The following is a 20,728-nucleotide window of genomic DNA, read 5'->3' as shown; positions in this document are numbered from 1 at the left end:
AAACATGTTGGAAACAGGAGAGAGAACATTAATATTACTGGAGGTAGGACATTTTTCTTCTCTCCTCCACCTAGTCCTAAAATGAAAAACAGACTGGGCCCTGAACAAAGGACAAGACAACTTAGTCCATTCAAAATTAATGTATTTAACTTGGCAAGTCAGTTAAGAACAAATTCCTGTTTACAATGACGACCTACCCTGGATGACACTGGGCCAATTGTGCGCCACCCTATGGGACTCCCAATCATGGCTGGTTGTGATTCAGCCTGGACTCAAACCAGGGTCTGTAGTGATGCCTCTAACACTGAGATGCAGTGTCTTAGACCACTGTGCCACTCAGGAGCCTACAATAAGCTTGTTTACAATAAAAGTACACTGAAGAAAAATATAAACACAACATGCAACAATTCCAATGATTTTACTGAGTTACAGTTCATATAAGTAAATCAGTCAATTTAAATAAATGAATTAGGCCCTAATCTATGGATTTCACATGACTGGGCAGGGCGCAGACATGGATGGACATAGGCCCACCCACAAAAGGGCTTTATTAGTCAGAAATACACCTCAGTTTCATCAGCTGTCCAGGTGGCTGGTCTCAAGACAATCCCGCAGGTGAAGCAGCAGGATGTGGTCTGCGGTTGAGGCCAGTTGGACATACTGCCAAATTCTCTAAAATGACATTGGAGGCAGCTTATGTTAGATAAATTAACATTCAATTCTCTAGCAATTGTCCTGGTGGACATTCCTGCAGTCAGCATGCCAATTGCACGCTCCCTCAAAACTTGAGACATCTGTATCATTGTCTTGTGACAAAACTGTGCATTTTATAGTGACCTTTCGTCCCCAGCCCAAGTTGCATCTGTGTAATGATCATTCCAGCATAGCCAGAAGAGGAATGGCCACCTCTCATAGCCTGGTTTCTCTCTAGGCCTGAGGCCTTTCTAGGGAGTTTTTCCTAGCCACCGTGCTTCTACACCTGCATTACTTGCCGTTTGGGGTTTTAGGCTGGGTTTCTATACAGCACTTTGTGACATCAGCTGATGTAAGGGCTTTAATTAATAAATTTGATTGATGCCGTTGAATCAGTTTCTTGAAATGCCACACCTGTCAGGTGGATGGATTATCTTGGCAAAGGAGAAATGCTCACTAACAGGGATGTAAACAAATTTGTGCACAAAATGAGATTTGGTTTGTGGGTATGGAACATTTCTAGGATCTTATTTCAGCTCATGAAACCAACACTTTACATGTTGCGTTTATATTTTTGTTCAGTATATGTCCACTTTGATTTGGCAACAGCTGAACACTCATGGTTTTCACCGGTATAATGCTCTGACATTGAAAGGTACAATTCCACTAAAAATTGAGTGTGACTTGACTGAAATACACAATGCATAAACAGATAAATGTGAAATGGCCCTAAGCTGAAAGGATCACTCACGGGCCACTAAGTAGTCATGTGTGATGACAGGAAGGCGCTTGCATAGTGATGCTCATGGTGCTCCATGGCAGATGTGGGAAGAGACCACTAGTGATGCTGAAGTTCATTCATTGGGTTTATCTGGTGGCTGTAGTTCTGAAATACTATTCAAAAACAGTTGTAGCAAACACATGTACAGCTCAGGTACTCAATGAGGAGCAACAATCTAGGGCTGTAAAGCCAAATTATCTGAAATGTAATGGTGTTCTGTAAAGATGTTAAGGAGAAAATCTGAAGCAAGCATAACATACACCTGCTATAATGCTTATTCACCTCAGCCAGTTTAAAACCACCCAGGTCTAGTCTAGCAATTAATTGAATGTATTAGGGTGAAACACAGAGGATAGCGCTTAACTATTAAAAGGTAGACAAATGCCATTGCCACGAGTAGCACCGCAGATATTGAGGAGCGAGATGCAAGATTGCACTCATAGGTCACCATCTGCACAGGTTCGCTTCATGCCGTTCACAGCGTGGTTGCCACAGGACCAATACAGCTGAGAAGTTGAGCCTCATGCTTCAACACTCTTAGTTTACCCCATATGCAGTTTACTTTCTGCATCTACGTCCTATCGCAGTCTACCTTAAAACACTTAAAGTAGTGCTTGATGGTTATTAATGAAAATTTTCATCAAGCAAGTTTAAAGAAACAGGGCAGAAATATTCTTCCTCAACTTTATTACATGAAAGTGTACAGAGAGGTTAACGGTAAGACTTCTGGTAGCGGGCACGGGCTCCTGGTCCACCGAACTTCTTGGACTCGCAGCGACGAGGGTCGGCAACCAGCAGGGTCCTGTCGTACTGGATCAAGATGTCCTTGATCTCCTTCTTTGAGGACTCATCGACATCTGGAGGGAAAGAAACAGGTCGGATTGGTTATTGTGAACCATTGTCTTGACCAAATGGAAACGCAGCAATCATGCACCCGCCATCATCCAAAAGGGAGAAACCCAACATAGCTTCCTGCAAAAAATTATCCAAAGTAACTCAAATATTTTATCAGCAGAAGTAATATTCCATTGAAAACAAGATATTGCTTTATTTGTTTTTACAGTAAAATTGACACTTACATTTCTGGTAGTATGCGACCAGGGCTTTGGAGATGGACTGACGGATAGCTGCAAGGAGAAGATGGCACAGGGTAAGACAAACAGCCATGTTCTGTCAAGTACAGTTATTTCAAATCAAGACATCAGTTTCTACTGAGATGATATGGTTAAACGGAAGTAGAGCAGCTTCCAGTTGTAAAAACAAGTCACCGTAGATCTGTGCGACATGTCCACCACCCTTCACTCGGACTCGGATGTCAACTCCAGCAAAACGCTCCTTGCCCAGCAGCAGCACTGGCTCCAGCAGCTACAACAGAGAAACGTTGTCAAGGACGCACACAAGGTCTATATATCCTGCAGACACAACCAGACATTTAGCTGAATGAAGACCTATGTTGATTTTGGGCTTAGTAAACGAACAGCAGCTCTGTAACAAGCCACGTTACACATACATGAAATAGTTAGCAACTGTTTCCCAAGAGACAGATTGAAATTAACCAGAGTGGGGCTGCTCCAACTCAAGGTGCCAAAATGCACAACCCTCCTCAACAAATGTTTCCCCCCCCCACTTGTACAGTGAAATAAATGGAACCCCATCAGAATGAACTCAAATGCTCACAACAAATAACAAAAGCAACCCTGTTTATAAGCGTGGATATCACACTGCCACTTCACCATGCTTTTGTGGCACAGTCGATGCCAGAAGGTCAGGGGTTCACCGACTACCACAGACAAGCTCACTCTCCCTGCCTGTTTCATTACACAACGATCAGAGACAATCAGCTAGGGGTAATCAGATGTAACATTTTGAAGCCATATTTATAATTATATAAAATACATTGCCTTCGGAAAGTATTCAGACCCCTTGACCTTTTCCACATTGTTGTTACAGCCTTATTCTAAAACTGATTAAAATTCTCAGCAATCTAGACACGATCCCATCATGACAAAGCAAATTTCTTCAGCATTGAAGATAGCAAAGAACACAGTGGCCTCCATCATTAAATGGAAGAAGTTTGGAACCACCAAGACTTTCTAGAGCTGGCTGCCCAGCCAAACGGAGCAATTGGGGGAAAGGGCCTTGATCAGGGAGGTGACCAAGAACCCAAGTCACTGAGAGATCCAAAGTTCCTCTGTGGAGATAGGAGAACCTTCCAGAAGGACAACCATCTCTGCAGCGCTCCACCAATCAGGCCTTTATGGTAGAGTGGCAAGACGGAAGCCACTTCAGAAAAAGGCACATGACAGCGCGCTTGGAGTTTGCAAAAAGGGCATCTGAAGACTCAGACCACGAGAAAGATCCTCTGGTCTGATGAAACCATGATTGAACTCTTTGGCCTGAATGCCAAGCATCACATCTGGAGGAAACCTGGCACCATCCCTACGGTGAAGCATGGTGGCAGCATCATGCCGTGGGGATGTTTTCCAGCGGCAGGGACTGAGAGACTAGTCAGAGGCAAAGACGGCTCAGGACCTCAGACTGGGGCGAGGGTTCACCTTCCAACAAGACAACGACCCTAAGCACACAGCCAAGACAATGCAGGAGTGGCTTCGGGACAAGTCTCTGAATGTCCTTGAGTGGCCCAGATAGAGCCCGGACTTGAACCCGATTGATCATCTCTGGAGAGACCCGAATATAGCTGTGCAGCAACGCTCCCCATCTAACCTGACAGAGCTTGAGAGGATCTGCAGAGAATGGAAGAAACTTCCCAAATACAGGTGTGCCAAGCCTGTAGCGTCAAACCCAAGACAATGCTGTAAATGCTGCCAAAGGTGCTTCAACAAATGACAGAGTAAAGGGTCTGAATACTTAAGGGTAATTTACTGTTTTTATTTTATAAATTAGCAAACGTTTCTAAAAGCAAACTGTTTTTGCTTTGTCATTATAGCGTAGTGTGTAGATTGATGCGGGCAAAAAAACAATTCAACCAATTTTAGAATAAGGCTGTAACGTAACAAAGGGGTCTGGATACCTTCCGAAGGCACTGTATATGCTACACATTTTCTACTAACAGGTTTCTGTGCCAATGCGCCACACAACCAATATACAAAGCATACCGACTTTGGGCACTTCAATATCATGGGTAACTTTCAACACCTCAATAAAGATTGCCAATCTCAACAAATAGAAAAAACATCCCTCCCTACCTTGTAGGCGTAGCCAATGTAAAATTACAGAGGACAAAATGCTCAACTCCCAGAAGAGTAGCTTGCTTCTTTAGATTTTCTTTAGATTTTGGGGCTGCTGGTGAACCATGATGTGCAGGTGTAATCACAGTGATACTGGACTAGCGCACTAGCTACGTTTCCATCCAATAGGGTACAGACTTATGTGAATATTCTAAAATCTTAAAACCAATAGGGCATTTCAGAGTTTCCTTTGAGAAAATGTGTAGCCGGACAACATACCAGGGAAGATGTTAATTTACCGGACATCCAAATGCAGTCACATTTGACCTGGCACGGCCAGCGCCTTCAATAAACGAGGGATATTGGCCAAATGAGAAAACTGCGTACAAATTACAAAAACACCATTCCTTGTGCTTCAATGTGTAGCGTATGCAAAACTTAAAAATAAAAATAAATGTGTAGTGTTTTAAGGTTACTTTCATAGTTCAGTTGTCAGATTTGAGCACAGGTGTCATATAGGACTAATCCCAGAGATAGCATGCCACCAGCATATCTGACACCAACACGTATTTCTTTATGAAAGAAGACCATCTACAGATAGACGCAAAGGCTTATTCCTTCATTTTCAAATTAGATTAAAAAATATATATAATTCATTATTAAATTATAGGGGTAACTCTGGTAGGCCCGACAGTGTTCCTCACCTCAAATTCACCTGTCCGAGTCAGTTGGCACACCTTCATATCATAAGCCCACAGTAGCTAAAGCGTAATAACAGCCACACCATACCTTTACAAATGTTTCTAAACGTTAGGGTAACATCAAAAGTCAAGCCATTGTTTATAAGGAAGATACTAGCAGAAGAGAGAGCAAATGTAACGCACTACCCTCCCCTGTTCCCAAAGCAAAAAAATAAATCCCTTATTTTGGACAACAGTACATTTCAGTGTCTTTAAGGACTCACCTTGTACTGGAGAGTGGCTGGCTCAATCATCTCGAGGGGTCTGCCGTTCACCTTGATGAGGCCATTTCCCCTCTTGCAGTGAGCAACAGCGGTGGCTGTTTTCTGCAAAGAGATACTGTAATGTTCACTTCCATTTGCTAGGTTTTAGCTACTTACATGTGCACTTTTCTAGGAAGCAGGGGTGGCTAAACAGACGGTCCATAACGTTAAACATTTCTTTGCTATATTTCCCCCCCACCACCACACACAAAAAAAAATTGCCATTCAGGTGATTGCTGATCAACAGTACTATTATAATCAACACTAGTTAGCCAGCCAATGTCTTAACCAAACACTAAGGTACATCATTAGGGATGAGTGGACCAAGTCATGGCAACTAGCTAGTTACAGTACAACGATTAGTTAAAAACGATGTAGTCAACAAAAAAAGCACGCATCTAGTTAACAAATGCAGTATTGTGGAATAATAAATCAGCGAACTAACGTTTGTTACCTCACTACACCAATCAATTGGCGTTGATGTAGCTGGACAACATGCTTTCCGGCATAACATTAGCTAATTGATTAACGTCGCTAGCAGGCCGCAACATTTGTAGCCATTCATATCAATATGCCACTGGCTGCAATCAAGGCACATGTGGACGTTTAACAATAAAGTTGTCAAATCGACGGTCACTTACATTTCCAAATGTAATGGATAGTTTTTGGGGGGGACAAATACACATTTCTGGCCTGTCTGGCTAACATGGTTGAGCTAGCTAACGTCACCTAACCGGATAGCGTTAGTTCCTTGGCTCAACAACACACGTGGAATAAATTCAGATAGTTTACTCACTTTGCGTCCGAAAACCTGGACCGATTGCAGAGGACCTTTGGCCGGCATGTTTCTGAAACAATTAAATCACAATGATTACCTTCAAAAAAATAATTAATAGATCATATTTTTGCATTTGTAACTGAGCTCAAGGGGGAACATACCGTCTTCAGCTTTAGTGCCGTACGAAAAGACCGAACGGGGGTTTCAAACACCGAAAATCAGGGGCAGTAGCACGACAGTTTATGGCTTTGCAATGCATTTACGACAATTGCAGGGAGAGAGGAAGAGACGATAATCTGTTTTTAAACTTCTGCACAATTCATTTTTATTTTGTAGCAACAAAATGTATCACGTATCTCGGAAACTTATGCAAATTATTTGAATTTGACATGTTTAATAAATTCAGTCATATTGTTAATTATTTGGCCCATGAATTTAAATGTTAGCAAAATGTAATTCATGGCGCAAATAGTTTACATTATGACTGAATTAATTAAACATGGTCTGTGAAATAAAACATTAAAAAAAAACAACAATATAGATATGGTCTAGGACTAAAATATATTTCTGTCCAGAAGAGGTCACTGTATGAACACGTTTTTTAGTGGACGAAACAAAGCAACTGTGGATGAATTCTTCGGTTTCCAATTTAACCTCGCCTTATGCCCTTGGGGGAATCCCCATCGCGAGTTGTCCAAATGATTAGCCAAGCATTGGAAGTTTGCAACGTTAAGCCCCGCAACCCTCGTTTTTAGTAGTCTTTGCGAGCACTGGATTCTAGAACTCCCCATAATTATATTCGCGACGATTGTACGTCCGCTAACAAGCTACGGGAGACTGAAAACAGAATCCTTGCGAAGTGTCCACTTAATTTGAGGGCTGAGGGGAAAGGGTGTGTCTTAAGTGTTTGGACTGCATCCTGTCCACTCTGGGGGCTGAAACGCCCCATCATTCAATTCGCGATGATTGTACACCTGCTAAATCATCCAAAACATAAAACCCACATCAATATGGAGAAGTCAACGTACAAGTGTAAGTAAAAACGAATGTAAATAAGTTAGAAATTGTGCTAGTAATGCACATGATGGCACAAACACGTATCACAAAAGTAGTTGTGTTTGGTTAGCTTTTGGAAACTTTATCTAGCGCATACAACTTTCCCCGACATCACACTTATACATAGTAATGTTCGATTTACCAGATATTGTCGGATGGCTAGCATGCGTTGTCTTCTAGCCAAGATATGAAATGCAATCATAAATGACTGTAGCGCATATAAAGCACACACCACAGCTCCAAGTAGTTCCATGATGACTGAAAACAACCGTGGGACGAACTTGTGGCACATTTCCGTGCAAGGGCGGTCCATTCATTCTTCCCTCGCTCTGCAAGTGTCAACTCATCATAAGAAGTTAATTTGAGGGGTCTTTTATGTGTTTGGAACGTAGAAGGGTTTCCCAAAAGGATCAAGTTTATCCTTAGAACCTTTGTAGGAGCATCGTTAAATCTCCGAGCTGTTTCCCAAAACCAATTGCACTTGAAAACGCTCATTCTAACGCCTGGCACAGACCACATGTAGAAAGGGTAACGGTAAGTGCATCCTTAGACGCTTTTTTTGGCCTAAAAATAGAATGACAGGATTTCTCTCTCTCCGTGACCGCCGATAACTTCAAAACAAAGTTGACTACAAATACAAAGTTGCCAATATTTTTGCAACTGATACAAACGGGCAACGTTATGTATAAAGATATGATTCAAATGAACAGTAGGTTATTGGCTAGTGGGGAGATGGCCTTGCTGATCTCCAAGCCCCCCCAAATAAACTTCAATACTAACTTAAACATTTCGAGATACTTACTCGAAATGTATAGAACGTGGAACATACATGTAGAATATCTTAATTTGTAGCATCAGGTTAGCTAGCTAACATTGCCATTACATCGCCTACAACTTGATCGGGGATTTCAGGTGGGGGTGGGGATTTTTAGATGGCCATGTTGTCGAGTTCAAAAGTTTGGCCGCCGGTGTTGTGCCGAACACTTTAGCACAGGGATCATCAACTATACTGAACAAAAATATAAATGCAACATGTAAAGTGTTGGTCCCATGTTTCATGAGCTGAAATAAAAGATCCCAGAAATTGTTCATACGCACAAAAAGAACATTTCTCTCAAAAGGTGTGCACAAATTCGTTTACGTCCTGGTTGGTGAGCATTTCAAATTTTCCAAGATAATCCATCCACCTGACAGGTGTGGCATATCAAGAATCTGATTAAACAGCATGATCATTACACAGGTACGCCTTGTGCTGGGGACAATAAAAGGCCACTCTAAAATGCGCAGTTTTGTCACACAACGCAATGCCAAAGATGTCTCAAGTTTTAAGGGAGCGTGAAATTGGAATGCTGACTGCAGGAATTTCCACCAGGATCTTGACCTGACTGCAGTTCGGCGTCATAACCGACATCAGTGGGCAAATGCTCCCCTTCAATGGTGACTGACACGCTGGGGAAGTGTGCTCTTCATGGATGAATCTCGTCGTGTGGGCGAGCGGTTTGCTGGTGTCAACGTTGCGAACAGCGTGCCCAATGGTGGCGGTGGGGTTATGGTATGGGCAGGCATAAACTTCGGACAACGAACACAATTGTATTTTATCTATGGCAATTTGAATGCACAGAGATACCGTGACGAGATCCTCAATCCCATGTTTGTGCCATTCATCCGCCTCCATCACTTCATGTTTTAGCATAATAATGCACGGCCCCATGTCGCAAGGATCTGTACACGATTCCTGGAAGCAGAACATTTCCCAGTTCTTCCATGGCCCGCATACTAACTAGACATGTCACTCATTGAGAATGTTTGGGATGCGCTGGATTGACGCATACAACAGCGGTTTCCAGTTCCCGGCAATATCAACCATTGAAGAGGATCAGGAACACATTCCACAGGCCACAATCAACAGCTTGATCAGCTCTATGCGAAGGAGATGCGTCGCACCCCCAGGTCGTCGTCGTCGTCCCCAGAAATGAACCATTCGGCACTAACTGTCATTTTTATTTAGACATTTGGAACAACACAAATAATCATAACATTTAAAACTATATAAATATTAAAGTGTATATATACAAAAATAACACTGAAAAAGTAACAAAGAAAAATAGATCCAAATTGTAGTATATAAATACAAATAAAAAGAGAATCAAATTATTTCACTCTTACCCTATTGCTAACAAAAAACACACAACTAAATTGCACAAATCCTATATCACACAAATACACATATAGAATAACACACTTATAAAGAAGAGAACCTGATTATTACACTATTGCACTTCAAACAAGAAACACACAAACTAAATAGCATAACTGCCATTTACTGCCATAAACCCTGACCTTTCTTGCCTTCCTTGATGCAAAGTCGTCAATTACATCATCATAAGAAATCTGCACAGCAATTGCATGGTTGGTACTGATAACAGCAAGGCCACTAAGGTGTTCCTGTGACATGATGGACCTCAGGTAGGATTTGATGAGCTTCAGCTTTGAAAAGTTCCTCTCTGCTTCAGCTACGGTCACTGGAAGAGTAAGACAAATTCTGATACATTTCTGAGAGCTCCCTTTCGTGTATAAATATCAGCAGCTCAAGCAGGGTCATGGTCTTCGATGGCAAGTCGGGCAAGTTTTCAGTTCCTGTGCAAGCTCTCTGCCATCAAAGTCTAAGTGTTCTTTATAGTGCAGTGTCATACTAAGGGCCTCACATTGTTCTGTCAGCTCCTCATTGGAGAGACTTTGGATGTTGACAGCACTCCAAACTTCTCTCCCACATTTTCCAATGTGGAAAACCTTTCCTGAAGGGCTGAGGTTGCAGCATCAGCAACGACATTGAAAAATGTCACCTCCAGCTTCTTCAGGGCATCACTCAAAGGCTCATCAAATGATTCGTATGAAAAGTGCTCCTTTGTGGACCTCAGCCTTTTTTATTGTAGAACATTCATACCCTCGCAAATATCATTGGCTGATGTTTGTGCAGTCATAAAGCCTGTTGCCCTGTAGTTGCTCTCTGTCTTTCTGAGAAGACTGACTGCAACATCCACATGCAGTCAGTGACTACATCAGCTTTCTCACGTGTTGGATCTGGCTCAAGATGTCATACCACTGTACAGATGCTGAAGTGGTATGATCCCACCTCCTCTGACAAGGACTGGGCATCAATCTTCATCACAGGGTCTTTGGTTTGATCCCTCACCTCAATCAGTGCCTCTCTCACCACTGCTGCCTGATACCTCAGTGGCTCGACACTTAACTTTCCTCTCCCACTTTGTCTCAGTCCACATCTTCAAAGTGATGTCCACATGTTTTTTTCAGGATGGCCCATCGCTGTGTGGAGGCTGAGAACAAGGTGTACAGTTTGTGTAAGATGTCAAAGTAACCTGTGGCATCGACAGAACTTTTAGCAGCATCAGCCACAACCAGGTTCAATGTGAGCCCCACATGGCACAAATAGAGTTCTTGGATTCATTTCCAGGAGTCTGGCATGGACAACTTTGTTTTTGCCTCTCATGTTGGCCCCGTTATCATAAGACTGTCCTCTGCAGTCCTCAAAAGGAATTTTTAGCTCCTCTAATCTTTTGAGAATCAGGGATGGCAAATGTTGGCCCTGGACTCCTCTGCCTCAAAACCTCATAGAATGTTCCTTTATGTGGGGCTCCTCCTTCAGTGACACAATTCTAATCACAACTGACAACTGTTCAGTGTGGCTGACATCTGAGGTGCAATCTAGAATGATAGAGAATAATTTTGCCAGCTTGATGCCACTCACCATTATTGAAATGACCTTGCTGCTCAACAAATCAATGAGTTCATTCTGTATTTGGTGGCCAAGGTAGCTGGTGGTGTGACTCGGGGTCCCTTTTTGGACACGGTTAAGGTGCTCTTTCATGACTGGATCAAATTGTGCCATCAGTTCAACCTCTGAGGACATTTCCATTTGATGGAAATAGCAGCCAGACGTACAGTATCAACACCTCTCTCCATCTTATCCTCTCAGCCTCCATAAGTGCCATCTCATGCTTATCAATTGTTTCCCCTTTTTTGATCCTTATTGCCAGTTCTTTCCATGTTTTCATGCAGTTTTGGTCTTCTGGACTGCTGTCGTGTGAAGTCAGCAAATAACTTGCATGTTATCAGTCTGTCAGTCTTGAGTTTGCTAAATACATTTTCTTCTTAGAAAAGAGATTGCAGCAGAAGAGGCTGTTGTTTCTTTCAGAATACACCAACCAACTTCTAGGGATTTATTTTCACCACTCACCAAGGTCTTCCTGAAATACTGATGGTGGCAACTTCTTCCATCACTCTCATTCCTTGGGAAAACAAAGTTAGATGGTACCTCACTTGGTCCTCTGCAAACTAGTTGTTAGAATTCTGTCAGTCAGAACTGAAGGCCAGTCAGCAGGGTCTGTAGACAGTGGTTCATCCTCAGTAGCAGGATTTTGTGGGGATGCTTCTACAGGCATTTCTGATGGAGAGCACATGGGCATTCGTTTACACACGTTATTATTCACAGCATTTATAGTGGTGGAACATCCCACATACATACCCAGTAATAATAAAATCGTCATTGTTACCTACAATATGGAAACTTAAATCATTTCCCTTTTGCAAAGTTTTATGTTGTTTGTTATGCAGGGATGCACACATAAACACGTGCGTGTACCCACACACACATGTGCGCACAAACACACCTGAAGAAACCTGCTGGGGAGAAGTGGAAGCAAATGGGTCTTCATCCTCATCCTCAGGCTCAGACAACATTTGTGACGACACCTGTGTGGCTGAGGAGGTAATGGCTCCTCATCCTGGCCAGTGCCAGAGGGTGCTCCAAAATATTTCAGAAGTGCCCCCGAATTTGCATTGAAATACAGTATATGGGTCAGACACTCTGAATACATTTGTTGCACAATTAAATATACATGTCATTATGCACAATTTATAAAACTTTCAAAATAAGAACCAAATTAATCATATGACCTCCTTGGCTAATACTAGGCATAAGACACCCCAAAAGACTCAATATATCACAAAAGATACAAAATATCAGCACAATATAGATGTCGTTTAAGTTAGCCTACAGCATTGGAAATTCCCCTTACTGAGCTCAGGACCTAGTTAATAATACAATCACAGAAAACCTTTGTCACCCCAATGAAAGTTAACCAAATCAATAATGTGCTAGTTAGGTTGTAATCGTTTTGCTGCAGGCTACACACATTATCATAATGAAACTGTGTGAAATTATATCCAATGTTATGTAAGCTAGTTGGACAGAAAACAGAATATTGTCGCCCTATGTGTAATAGCATAGCAAGCAACATAGGCTAACAAACAAGTATTATACTAGCCTATTTCATTACATGCATAATATTATACTCAGAAAGAGATGACATAGCTGCATACCTTTTATCTTTTGCGTGTTTCTCCTCTTCTTTCCTCTTTTTCCTAAACTGGGCACCTAATGGCTAAGACCTTTTCTTATCCATTTGTGTTGATTTGGCACTCCAGAATCAATACATTACCCATCCCCCAACACTGTCAACCAAGAGTCAAGACTAAACCAGTTCACCTTGGTGGTGTGCAGACTGGTTTTATATTATTCTTAACGATTTCACACAAACCAGAAAAAAATGCAACAATATGTCTGTGAAACTATATATTCACATTATTATGAATGAATTATGGTTTATTTGGTAGCATTTCGTAGTGTGACTGATTTTACTAATTGTATTAGTACTGTACAAAGTTAAAGGTGCGCTATTTGACTCCCCCGCTCCCCCTACCTCGGGCTTCCTGTGGGGAGACCTGAGGTCAACCTACCCACCCCATTTTTAGCCCAGTAGGCCTGGCGAACTTGCTTTTGTGTGCAGATTAATATATTAGTTCGATTAAAATGTTTACATGCTTTGCAAGAAGAACGATTTCCCGAATAATCCTGTTTACATGGACACATCTGAAATCAGGCTGCCTGATGGGGCTTTGATAAATGCTGAAAATCATCTGCAATCAAAATAAAGATTCTATCACAGCGACCATGTTCTTTTTGGGAAGGTTATTTCATTCTGAGTTTGGACATAAAGTTTGAATGTGAAACAATTTGTACGATGCATACTTTAAGTTTTTCAGAACTGACTTGACTCGTGTAACAGAGGTTAGCTGGTGCTGCTGGTGCTAGCACATGTGCAGATCCAATACACTGCTGGAACTCAGTTTTTTAAGGTGTTTACATGTTCGAGTAATTAGAAAGATTGCTCAGAAATCTAGACGTGTGCTTACTTCGATTATGACCCAATGCTGATTTAAGATAATCAGAGTAATGTGTTTACATGACTAATGATAAACTCGGCCTATTGCCATAATCAGTTTAACATTGAAGTGTTAGTCAGCATGTTATCATTCTCAGTATCTAGATAATAACGGGGCTTCAAGGGAAAAAAATGTGTAGGTGTGGTTTCTTGTCCCATTCCGTCCCTGTGCCCATGTTTAGGTTACTGGTGTTGTAATCTTGCCTCTTGGTCTACATTTCAGGCTCGTTTCATTCTAATTTTGCTTATGCATAGGTCTAAACTGTGTTTCCCCCCAGATTAGAAAGTTTACTTGAAGTTGTCATACACGAGATCGCATACCAATGAAGAATCAAACATATTTCTGGGTTCTGGTGGACCTCTTTCTCATGCTGACTCAGACTGGAGTTGGTGAGTGTAGGAGCGATGCAAAGCAAACCCATAACATTTGTTCTCCACAATATCAAGAAGAGTCTGAGAATTTGCTGTCTTATGCATCCTGCTAATATTCCTTTAGGTATCAGAGTCATCTCTTACAATGGCCGCCCAACAGTGACTCAGGGACAACACGCAGACTTGACCTGTGAGCTCATAGAGACAGACGAGGAGCTCATCCAGATCTCATGGCAGAAGAGTACCAGGGGTTACCGTGCCAACCACAACTTCTTCCTCATCACCCCTAGCTATGGTCCATCACATGTCAAGGAGCGGGGGGACAGGGTGGGCTTCATTGGGAACACCACTGCGCTGGTGGGCTCTATCCGACTGTGGGATGTGTCCCTGACTGATGAGGGTGTCTACACCTGTATCTTCACTGTGTTCCCCAGTGGGCCATACAAGGCAGAGATCCACCTCAATGTCCAAAGTAAGAGGTTATTTATGATGTATTTCCCCAATGGAATGAATCGTTTGATACAATTATGTTAAGGGTGTTCCTTTACCTGCTTTCCAAGGGTTAGGTTTTAATGTATATAAAGACATACATTCATATTAAGTCAATGTGTTTGTGTTTTTTCCCAATAGTTCCTCCGGTGATTTCGGTTGCTGTGGAGACTCCACCTGTGGTTGCTGAGGGGCAGGAGAGCATCTTGGCCACGTGCACAGCGGCTAACGCCAAGCCCCCTGCTGATATACGGTGGAGCACGGCCAGTGCAAGACAACCACTGAGTCTGACAACCTCAACCAACACTACACTGAACCCAGACGGCACCGCCACGGTGAGGGGCCACCTGAAGGGAGAGCCCTCCAGAGTCATGCACCAACAGGAGGTTCAGTGCCTGGTGAACCACACCACTCTGAGCCAGCAGAAGGTCGTTCCCTACGAGATAGATATACACTGTGAGTATTCTCAATGACAACAGCCACAGTGTTTCTACTCCATATTAGACACAACAGTAACAGCACATACATAATGTGGTACAACTTTTTGACTATTCTATAGATCCTCCAAATTCGGTCAAAATCATCATTCATGAGAGGCCACCCCAGGCACCGGCGTTTCAGTGTTTAGTAGACGCCAACCCCCCTCCAACAGAGTTCACATGGAAGAGGTCAGTTGGTCACAGTATTTTGTTTCCCCTCAACCCATTTTCTAAGCATCAGTGTCAACATCTATGTTTTGCTATGTGTCTACATTTGTCTTAGACTGAATAGATCAAATCTAAGTGTTCGTGTGGGCTTGTTGGAGTTAGTGAGGGTGGGCCCTGACTTCAGTGGTCTGTACAGCTGTGAGGTGTCCAACCCATACGGAGCAGCATCTGGTTTCCTGTATGTGCATGAAGGTAATGACGTATGTAACTTAGCCGTTTTGACATTTAATTCATTTATTTGAAGCACACATTCGGCAGAACTTGAACGTACACTGACTGTACAAAACATTAGGAACACCTCCCTAATATTGAGTTGCACCCCCTTTTGCCCTCAGAACAGCCTCAGTTCGTCGGGGCATGGACTCTACAAGGTGTCGAAAGCGTTCCACACGGATGCTGGCCCATGTTGAGTCCAATGCTTCCCACAGTTGTGTCAAGTTGGCTGGATGTCCTTTGGGTGGTGGACCATTCTTAGTGCACATGGGAAACTGTTGAGTGTGAAAAACCCAGCAACGTTGCAGTTCTTGACACACTCAATCCGGTGCGCCTGGCACCTACCACCGTATTCCGTTTTAAAGGCACTTACATATTTTGTGTTGCCCATTCACCCTCTGAATGGCAGACATACACAATCCATGTCCCAATTGTCTCAAGGCTTAAAAATACGTCTTTAACCTGTCTCCTTTCCTTCATCTACACTGATTTAAGTGGATTTAACAAGTGACATCAATAAGGGATCATAGCTTTCACCTGGTTAGTCTGACATGGAATGAGTAGGTGTTCCTAATGTTTTGTACACTCAGTATATATTTTCAGCTCTGTTTTCAACACAGAGTTATGTTCCACTATTGTTACTTATAATATTTAAGAAAGGGTAGATTGTTGGAAAGTAAAGGTTCTGTTTTTCCTATTTGCAGTTGATCAGCGCTCCATTGTACCAGTAACCTTGTGGGTTTTCTTCCCCATCCTCCTCCTCTTCCTCTGTGTTGTAACTGTATCTCTCTGGCTGTTATTTTCCAGAGGACCCCTGAGAGAGAGGTATCATTGTACAGCTTTAGGACAAACAGTGTACACACCTTTATTGACAAGTATCATTATATGCTGCTGCTTTGTCTAAAATGATATTTACAGTGCCTTCAGAAAGTATTCACACCTCTTGACTTGTTCCACATTTTGTTGTTACAGCCTGAATTCAAACTGGATTCAATTTAGATAAAAAAGCAGAAATTGAATATCCCTTTGAGCTGGTTATTAATTACACTTTGGATGGTGTATCAATACACCCAGTCGCTACAAAGGTACAAGCGTGCTTCCTAACTCAGTCGTTGTAGAGGAAGGACACTGCTCAGGGATTTCACAGTGAGGCCAGTGGTGACTTTAAAATAGTTACAGAGTTAAATGGCTGTGATAGGACAAAATTGAGGATGGTTAACAACATTGTAGTTAATCCACAATACTAACCTAATTCACAGAGTGAAAAGAAGAAAGCCTGTACATAATACAAATATTCCAAAACATTCATCCTGTTTGCAACAAGGCACTAAAGTAGTACTGTAAAAAAATGTGCAAAGCAATTACATTTTTGTCCTGAATGCAAAGTGTTGTGTTTGGGGTAAATCCAATACAACACATTACTGAGTGTCACTTTCCATATTTTCAAGCATAGTGGTGGCTGCATCATGTTATGGGTATGCTTGTAGATGTAAAGGACTGGAGAGTTTTTCAGGATAAAAAAGAAACAGAATAGAGCTAAGCACAGGCACAATCCTAAAGGAAAACCTGGTTCAGTCTGCTTTCCACCAGACACTGGGAGATGAATTCACCTTTCAGCAGGACAATAACCTAAAACACAAATCTACACTGGAGTTGATTATCAGGAAGACGGTGAATGTTCCCGAATGGCCGAGTTAGTTTTGACTTAAATATATTTGAAAATCTATAGCAAGACCTGAAAATGGTTGTCTAGCAGTCATCAACAGCCAATTTGACAGAGCTTAAATAATTATGGGCAAATGAACCCAGAAAGACTCAGTGGTGTGAATACTTACATCAATGCCTTATTTCTGTATTTAATTTTAATTACAGTTGCAAAAACGTCAAAAAATATTTTTTCACTTTGTCATAATGGGGTGTGTAGATGGGTGAAAAAAGGATATACACTACCGTTCAAAAGTTTGGGGTCAAGAAAAGCAACGCCTCACAAGTCCTCAACTGGCAGCTTCATTAAATAGTACCCGCAAAACACCAGTGAAGAGGCGAAGATGCTGGCCTTCTAGGCAGAGTTGCAAAGAAAAAGCCATATCTCAGACTGGCCAATAAAAATAAAAGATTAAGATGGACAAAAAAAACACAGACACTGGACAGAGGAACTCTGCCCAGAAGGCCAGCATCCCGGAGTCACCTCTTCACTGGTGTTTTGCGGGTACTATTTAATGAAGCTGCCAGTTGAGGACTTGTGAGGTGTCTGTTTTTCTAACTAGACACTCTAATGTACTTGTCCTCTTGCTCAGTTGCGCACCGGGGCCTCCCACTCCTCTTTCTATTCTGGTTAGAGTCAGTTTGCGCTGTTCTGTAAAGGGAGTAGTACACAGCGTTGTACGAGATCTTCAGTTTCTTGGCAATTTCTCACATGGAATAGCCTTCGTTTCTCAGAACAAGAATCGACTGACGAGTTTCAGAACAAAGTTATTTGTTTCTGGCCATTTTGAGCCTGTAGTCGAACTCACAAATGCTGATGCTCCAGATACTCAACTAGTCTAAAGAAGACCAGTTTTATTGCTTCCTTAATCAGAACAACCGTTTTCAGCTGTGCTAACATAACTGCAAAAGGGTTTTCTAATAAACTTGGATTAGCTAACACATCGTGCCATTGGAACACAGGAGTGATGGTTGCTGAAAGTGGGCCTCTGTACGCCTATGTAGATCTTCCATTAAAAATCAGCCGTTTCCAGCTACAATAGTCATTCACAACATTAACAATGTCTACACTGTATTTCTGATCAATTTTATGTTATTTTAATGGACCAAAAACTTTTGAACGGTAGTGTATATTTAATCAATTTTGAATTCAGGCTGTGACACAAATAAAATGTGACTAAGTCAAGGGGTATGAATACTTTCTGAAGGCACTATGTGTTCTTTGCAGAGCCATGGCCCAGTTTTGTTGTAGTGGAGAGGCAATCCAAAACCCAGGAAGGGTAAGCCGTAAAGAACTGCAGGATTCTCCAGCTTGTGAGTCCGTTGAGGTCGAGAAACAGAAAGGTGCAGTTTGATAAGGATTGTGTTGATTGGATAACACGAGGGGTTTCTTGATGTTAGAAACAGGAGCATGTTTTGTTTTTGTGCTCTTGCCTTTTTTATGTTTACATGTTCTAACTAGCATCTAAACTGTTTAGAATTCCACAGCACACTACTGTACACAAGTGTGAAGATGATTTCTATGGGGATTTATACATTTTTGTTATGGTCTTGACTGTTTATGTAAAAGTGTTCAGACACACAGTTTTGTTAAAGAGTTTGTAATGGTAAAACTGTACCTCGACATACGAGATTGTATTAGGCATAAGAGTATACAGCATTAATCATTTGAATGATAAAAATTCCTCAAGCAAGTTTAAATATCACTGTATTTGTGTAGCCCTATTATGTCATACAGTATTGTGTTGGAATGTAGCAATTACTTTTGTATAAAATAGCTACATGGTTTGACCATTTGAGGGCACCGTTTCCTTCATTTCTAGTGCAAAGGATTTTTTGGGTTGACCTGTTGGAAGTGTGTATAGTATACTATATACTGTATGTGCCTGTGGCAACATTACAGGCTTAGGTCTGACAGATCAATACAACTATCTTAAATGGGATCTATTAAAAACACAAGCTCAAAAAACACTTATTTTTTTATCTCAAAATATGATTTAATTAGAGGCTAACAAAAAACTACTCTGGAATGCCTTACAAAAGAGAGGACAATAATCTGTTTTAAAGACAGGTAAGCTCCTAATTTTAATAGAAATAATATTGTAACACAACAATACTGTAAATTAAAAGACACATTTCACTAGTCTTAGTACTAAAGAGAGGGGAGGCAGTAGTGTGGCTATTTATAGTCTAGTCCTGGTCAATTGTGCTTCTCCTTGCTCCTATTGATAGACACAGTTGTCCATTGCCATCAGTGACCAAAAGGCTTCATTTTAAACCAGACCACCACCTGCTACTTATAATTGACCAATCAGCAGGGTTGAAGTTTGGTAATTTCTTTTCTTTGGGATGGAGGGGTCCTCTTTTGTTCACTGAAATTTGTCAATTGGAAAATAGTTAGGTATGGAGGACTGCGGGCATTCCCCTAGAAATTGAAGAGCTTTAGTCCACAAACGTTTGAAATGTTCTCTCAACCCATTTAAACTGACATCTGTGTTGCACAGAATGCGTGTTCTGATGCAATTACTATTTTAATATGAGGCTCTGCACTGGCCTTAACAGTACTGTGACTCTTAGTTGTGGGTACTGGCTTGCAATCTTCAGGGGTGAGTCTTAGGCTGTGGAGTGCAGGGACACTTTCAAAATCCTTCTATTCTCTGTCCCCAAATCTAGCCCTTAGTCCAAGGCCTGTACTCTGCCATTTTGCTGTTGCCTTTTGAGGAAAAGGCTACATATTCACTAAGAGGATCAATCTTCCACGGCACAGTGGTTTATTGGAATTCTCTGTTCATAGGGGACACCCGTGGACAACGCACAGCACCTGTCTATCCCTGTCAATTATCCCATACTAAAACCACATTTGTGCTTTTGCACTCCTAATTCAAGGGCTGGATATTTAAGTGCTGAACACTATGTATTCTATTGTTGCCATCAGTACCCAAGAGGTAAACATTAAAAAAGCAATCCGCTTGACCCTGAAAGCTGGCGTCTTCCATTGCAAGAATGTTTTAATTAGATTCCGAAGTGGAGACGAGGCAGTGTTCAGAAATTGTTCTTGTTGGAAGTTGTATTTTTAGGGCCCTTCTTTTCTTGACAGGTGTTTTTTGTCAGCACTCAAGGATGATCAGTTGAAAGCTTGTGCTCAAATAGTATTTACTATGGTAGGGTAGTCTTTGGCTAGTAAACAGGAAGAGGTTTTATTTTTTGTATTGTTTTTCCCACAAAGTGCAACATGAAAATGGAACAGTGGTCAAGCTTTTCTTCATAGTTTCTTTGTTATTTAGGGAAAATTGATGTACAAAGACGGAGATACTAATTTGAGGTGTCAATTAGCAAAGTGAACATATTTAAAGTAGTTGTAGGAAGGACAACTATTGAAAAGATTATACACAGCTTTGGTGTTCTTGTGTAACAGTGTAGGTTACACTACACTGTTACACTT

General features: G+C 41.6%; 2 protein-coding genes across 4 annotated transcripts; one reads left to right on the top strand and one right to left on the bottom strand.

Annotated features, from left to right (window-relative positions):
• Positions 1-2,144: 2,144 nt before the first annotated feature.
• On the bottom strand, positions 2,145-6,714 carry rs16 (40S ribosomal protein S16). Of its 2 annotated transcripts, XM_014208159.3 has the most exons (6): positions 6,605-6,714; positions 6,462-6,513; positions 5,627-5,728; positions 2,743-2,839; positions 2,554-2,601; positions 2,145-2,331 (listed from the first exon to the last, which is right to left on the bottom strand). In XM_014208159.3, the coding sequence occupies exons 2-6, from the start codon at positions 6,507-6,509 to the stop codon at positions 2,186-2,188; spliced, it is 441 nt and encodes a 146-aa protein (XP_014063634.1). In that variant the 5' UTR covers positions 6,510-6,513; positions 6,605-6,714; the 3' UTR covers positions 2,145-2,185.
• Positions 6,715-7,361: 647 nt separating this feature from the next.
• LOC106609409 (nectin-1) lies at positions 7,362-19,078 on the top strand. Of its 2 annotated transcripts, none has more exons than XM_014208203.3 (8): positions 7,362-7,475; positions 14,080-14,191; positions 14,298-14,645; positions 14,804-15,118; positions 15,222-15,330; positions 15,425-15,561; positions 16,287-16,407; positions 18,515-19,078. In XM_014208203.3, exons 2-8 carry the CDS (start codon positions 14,125-14,127, stop codon positions 18,639-18,641), a joined length of 1,224 nt encoding a protein of 407 aa, XP_014063678.2. In that variant the 5' UTR covers positions 7,362-7,475; positions 14,080-14,124; the 3' UTR covers positions 18,642-19,078. The 2 variants fall into 2 exon arrangements, with proteins under 2 accessions (XP_014063678.2, XP_014063679.2); XM_014208204.3 differs by lacking the exon at positions 7,362-7,475 and adding an exon at positions 7,944-8,033.
• The last annotated feature ends 1,650 nt before the right edge of the window (positions 19,079-20,728 follow it).

Source organism: Salmo salar, chromosome 07 (assembly GCF_965601325.2).
Source record: "Salmo salar chromosome 07, fSalSal1, whole genome shotgun sequence".
NCBI classification, from domain to species: Eukaryota; Metazoa; Chordata; class Actinopteri; order Salmoniformes; family Salmonidae; genus Salmo; species Salmo salar.
This window is presented reverse-complemented; position numbering and strand designations above follow the sequence as displayed.

Coding starts and splice junctions, on each gene's coding strand:
- rs16 (XM_014208159.3), bottom strand. CDS start 6,509: ATGCCGGCCAAAGGTCCTCTGCAATCGGTCCAGGTTTTCGGACGCAAA. Junction 2,840..5,626: donor CAGCCACTCTCCAGTACAAG/GTGAGTCCTTAA, acceptor TCTCTGTTGTAG/CTGCTGGAGCCAGTGCTGCT. Junction 2,602..2,742: donor ACATGTCGCACAGATCTACG/GTGACTTGTTTT, acceptor TTCTCCTTGCAG/CTATCCGTCAGTCCATCTCC.
- LOC106609409 (XM_014208203.3), top strand. CDS start 14,125: ATGAAGAATCAAACATATTTCTGGGTTCTGGTGGACCTCTTTCTCATG. Junction 14,192..14,297: donor GCTGACTCAGACTGGAGTTG/GTGAGTGTAGGA, acceptor ATATTCCTTTAG/GTATCAGAGTCATCTCTTAC. Junction 15,562..16,286: donor TTTCCTGTATGTGCATGAAG/GTAATGACGTAT, acceptor TCCTATTTGCAG/TTGATCAGCGCTCCATTGTA.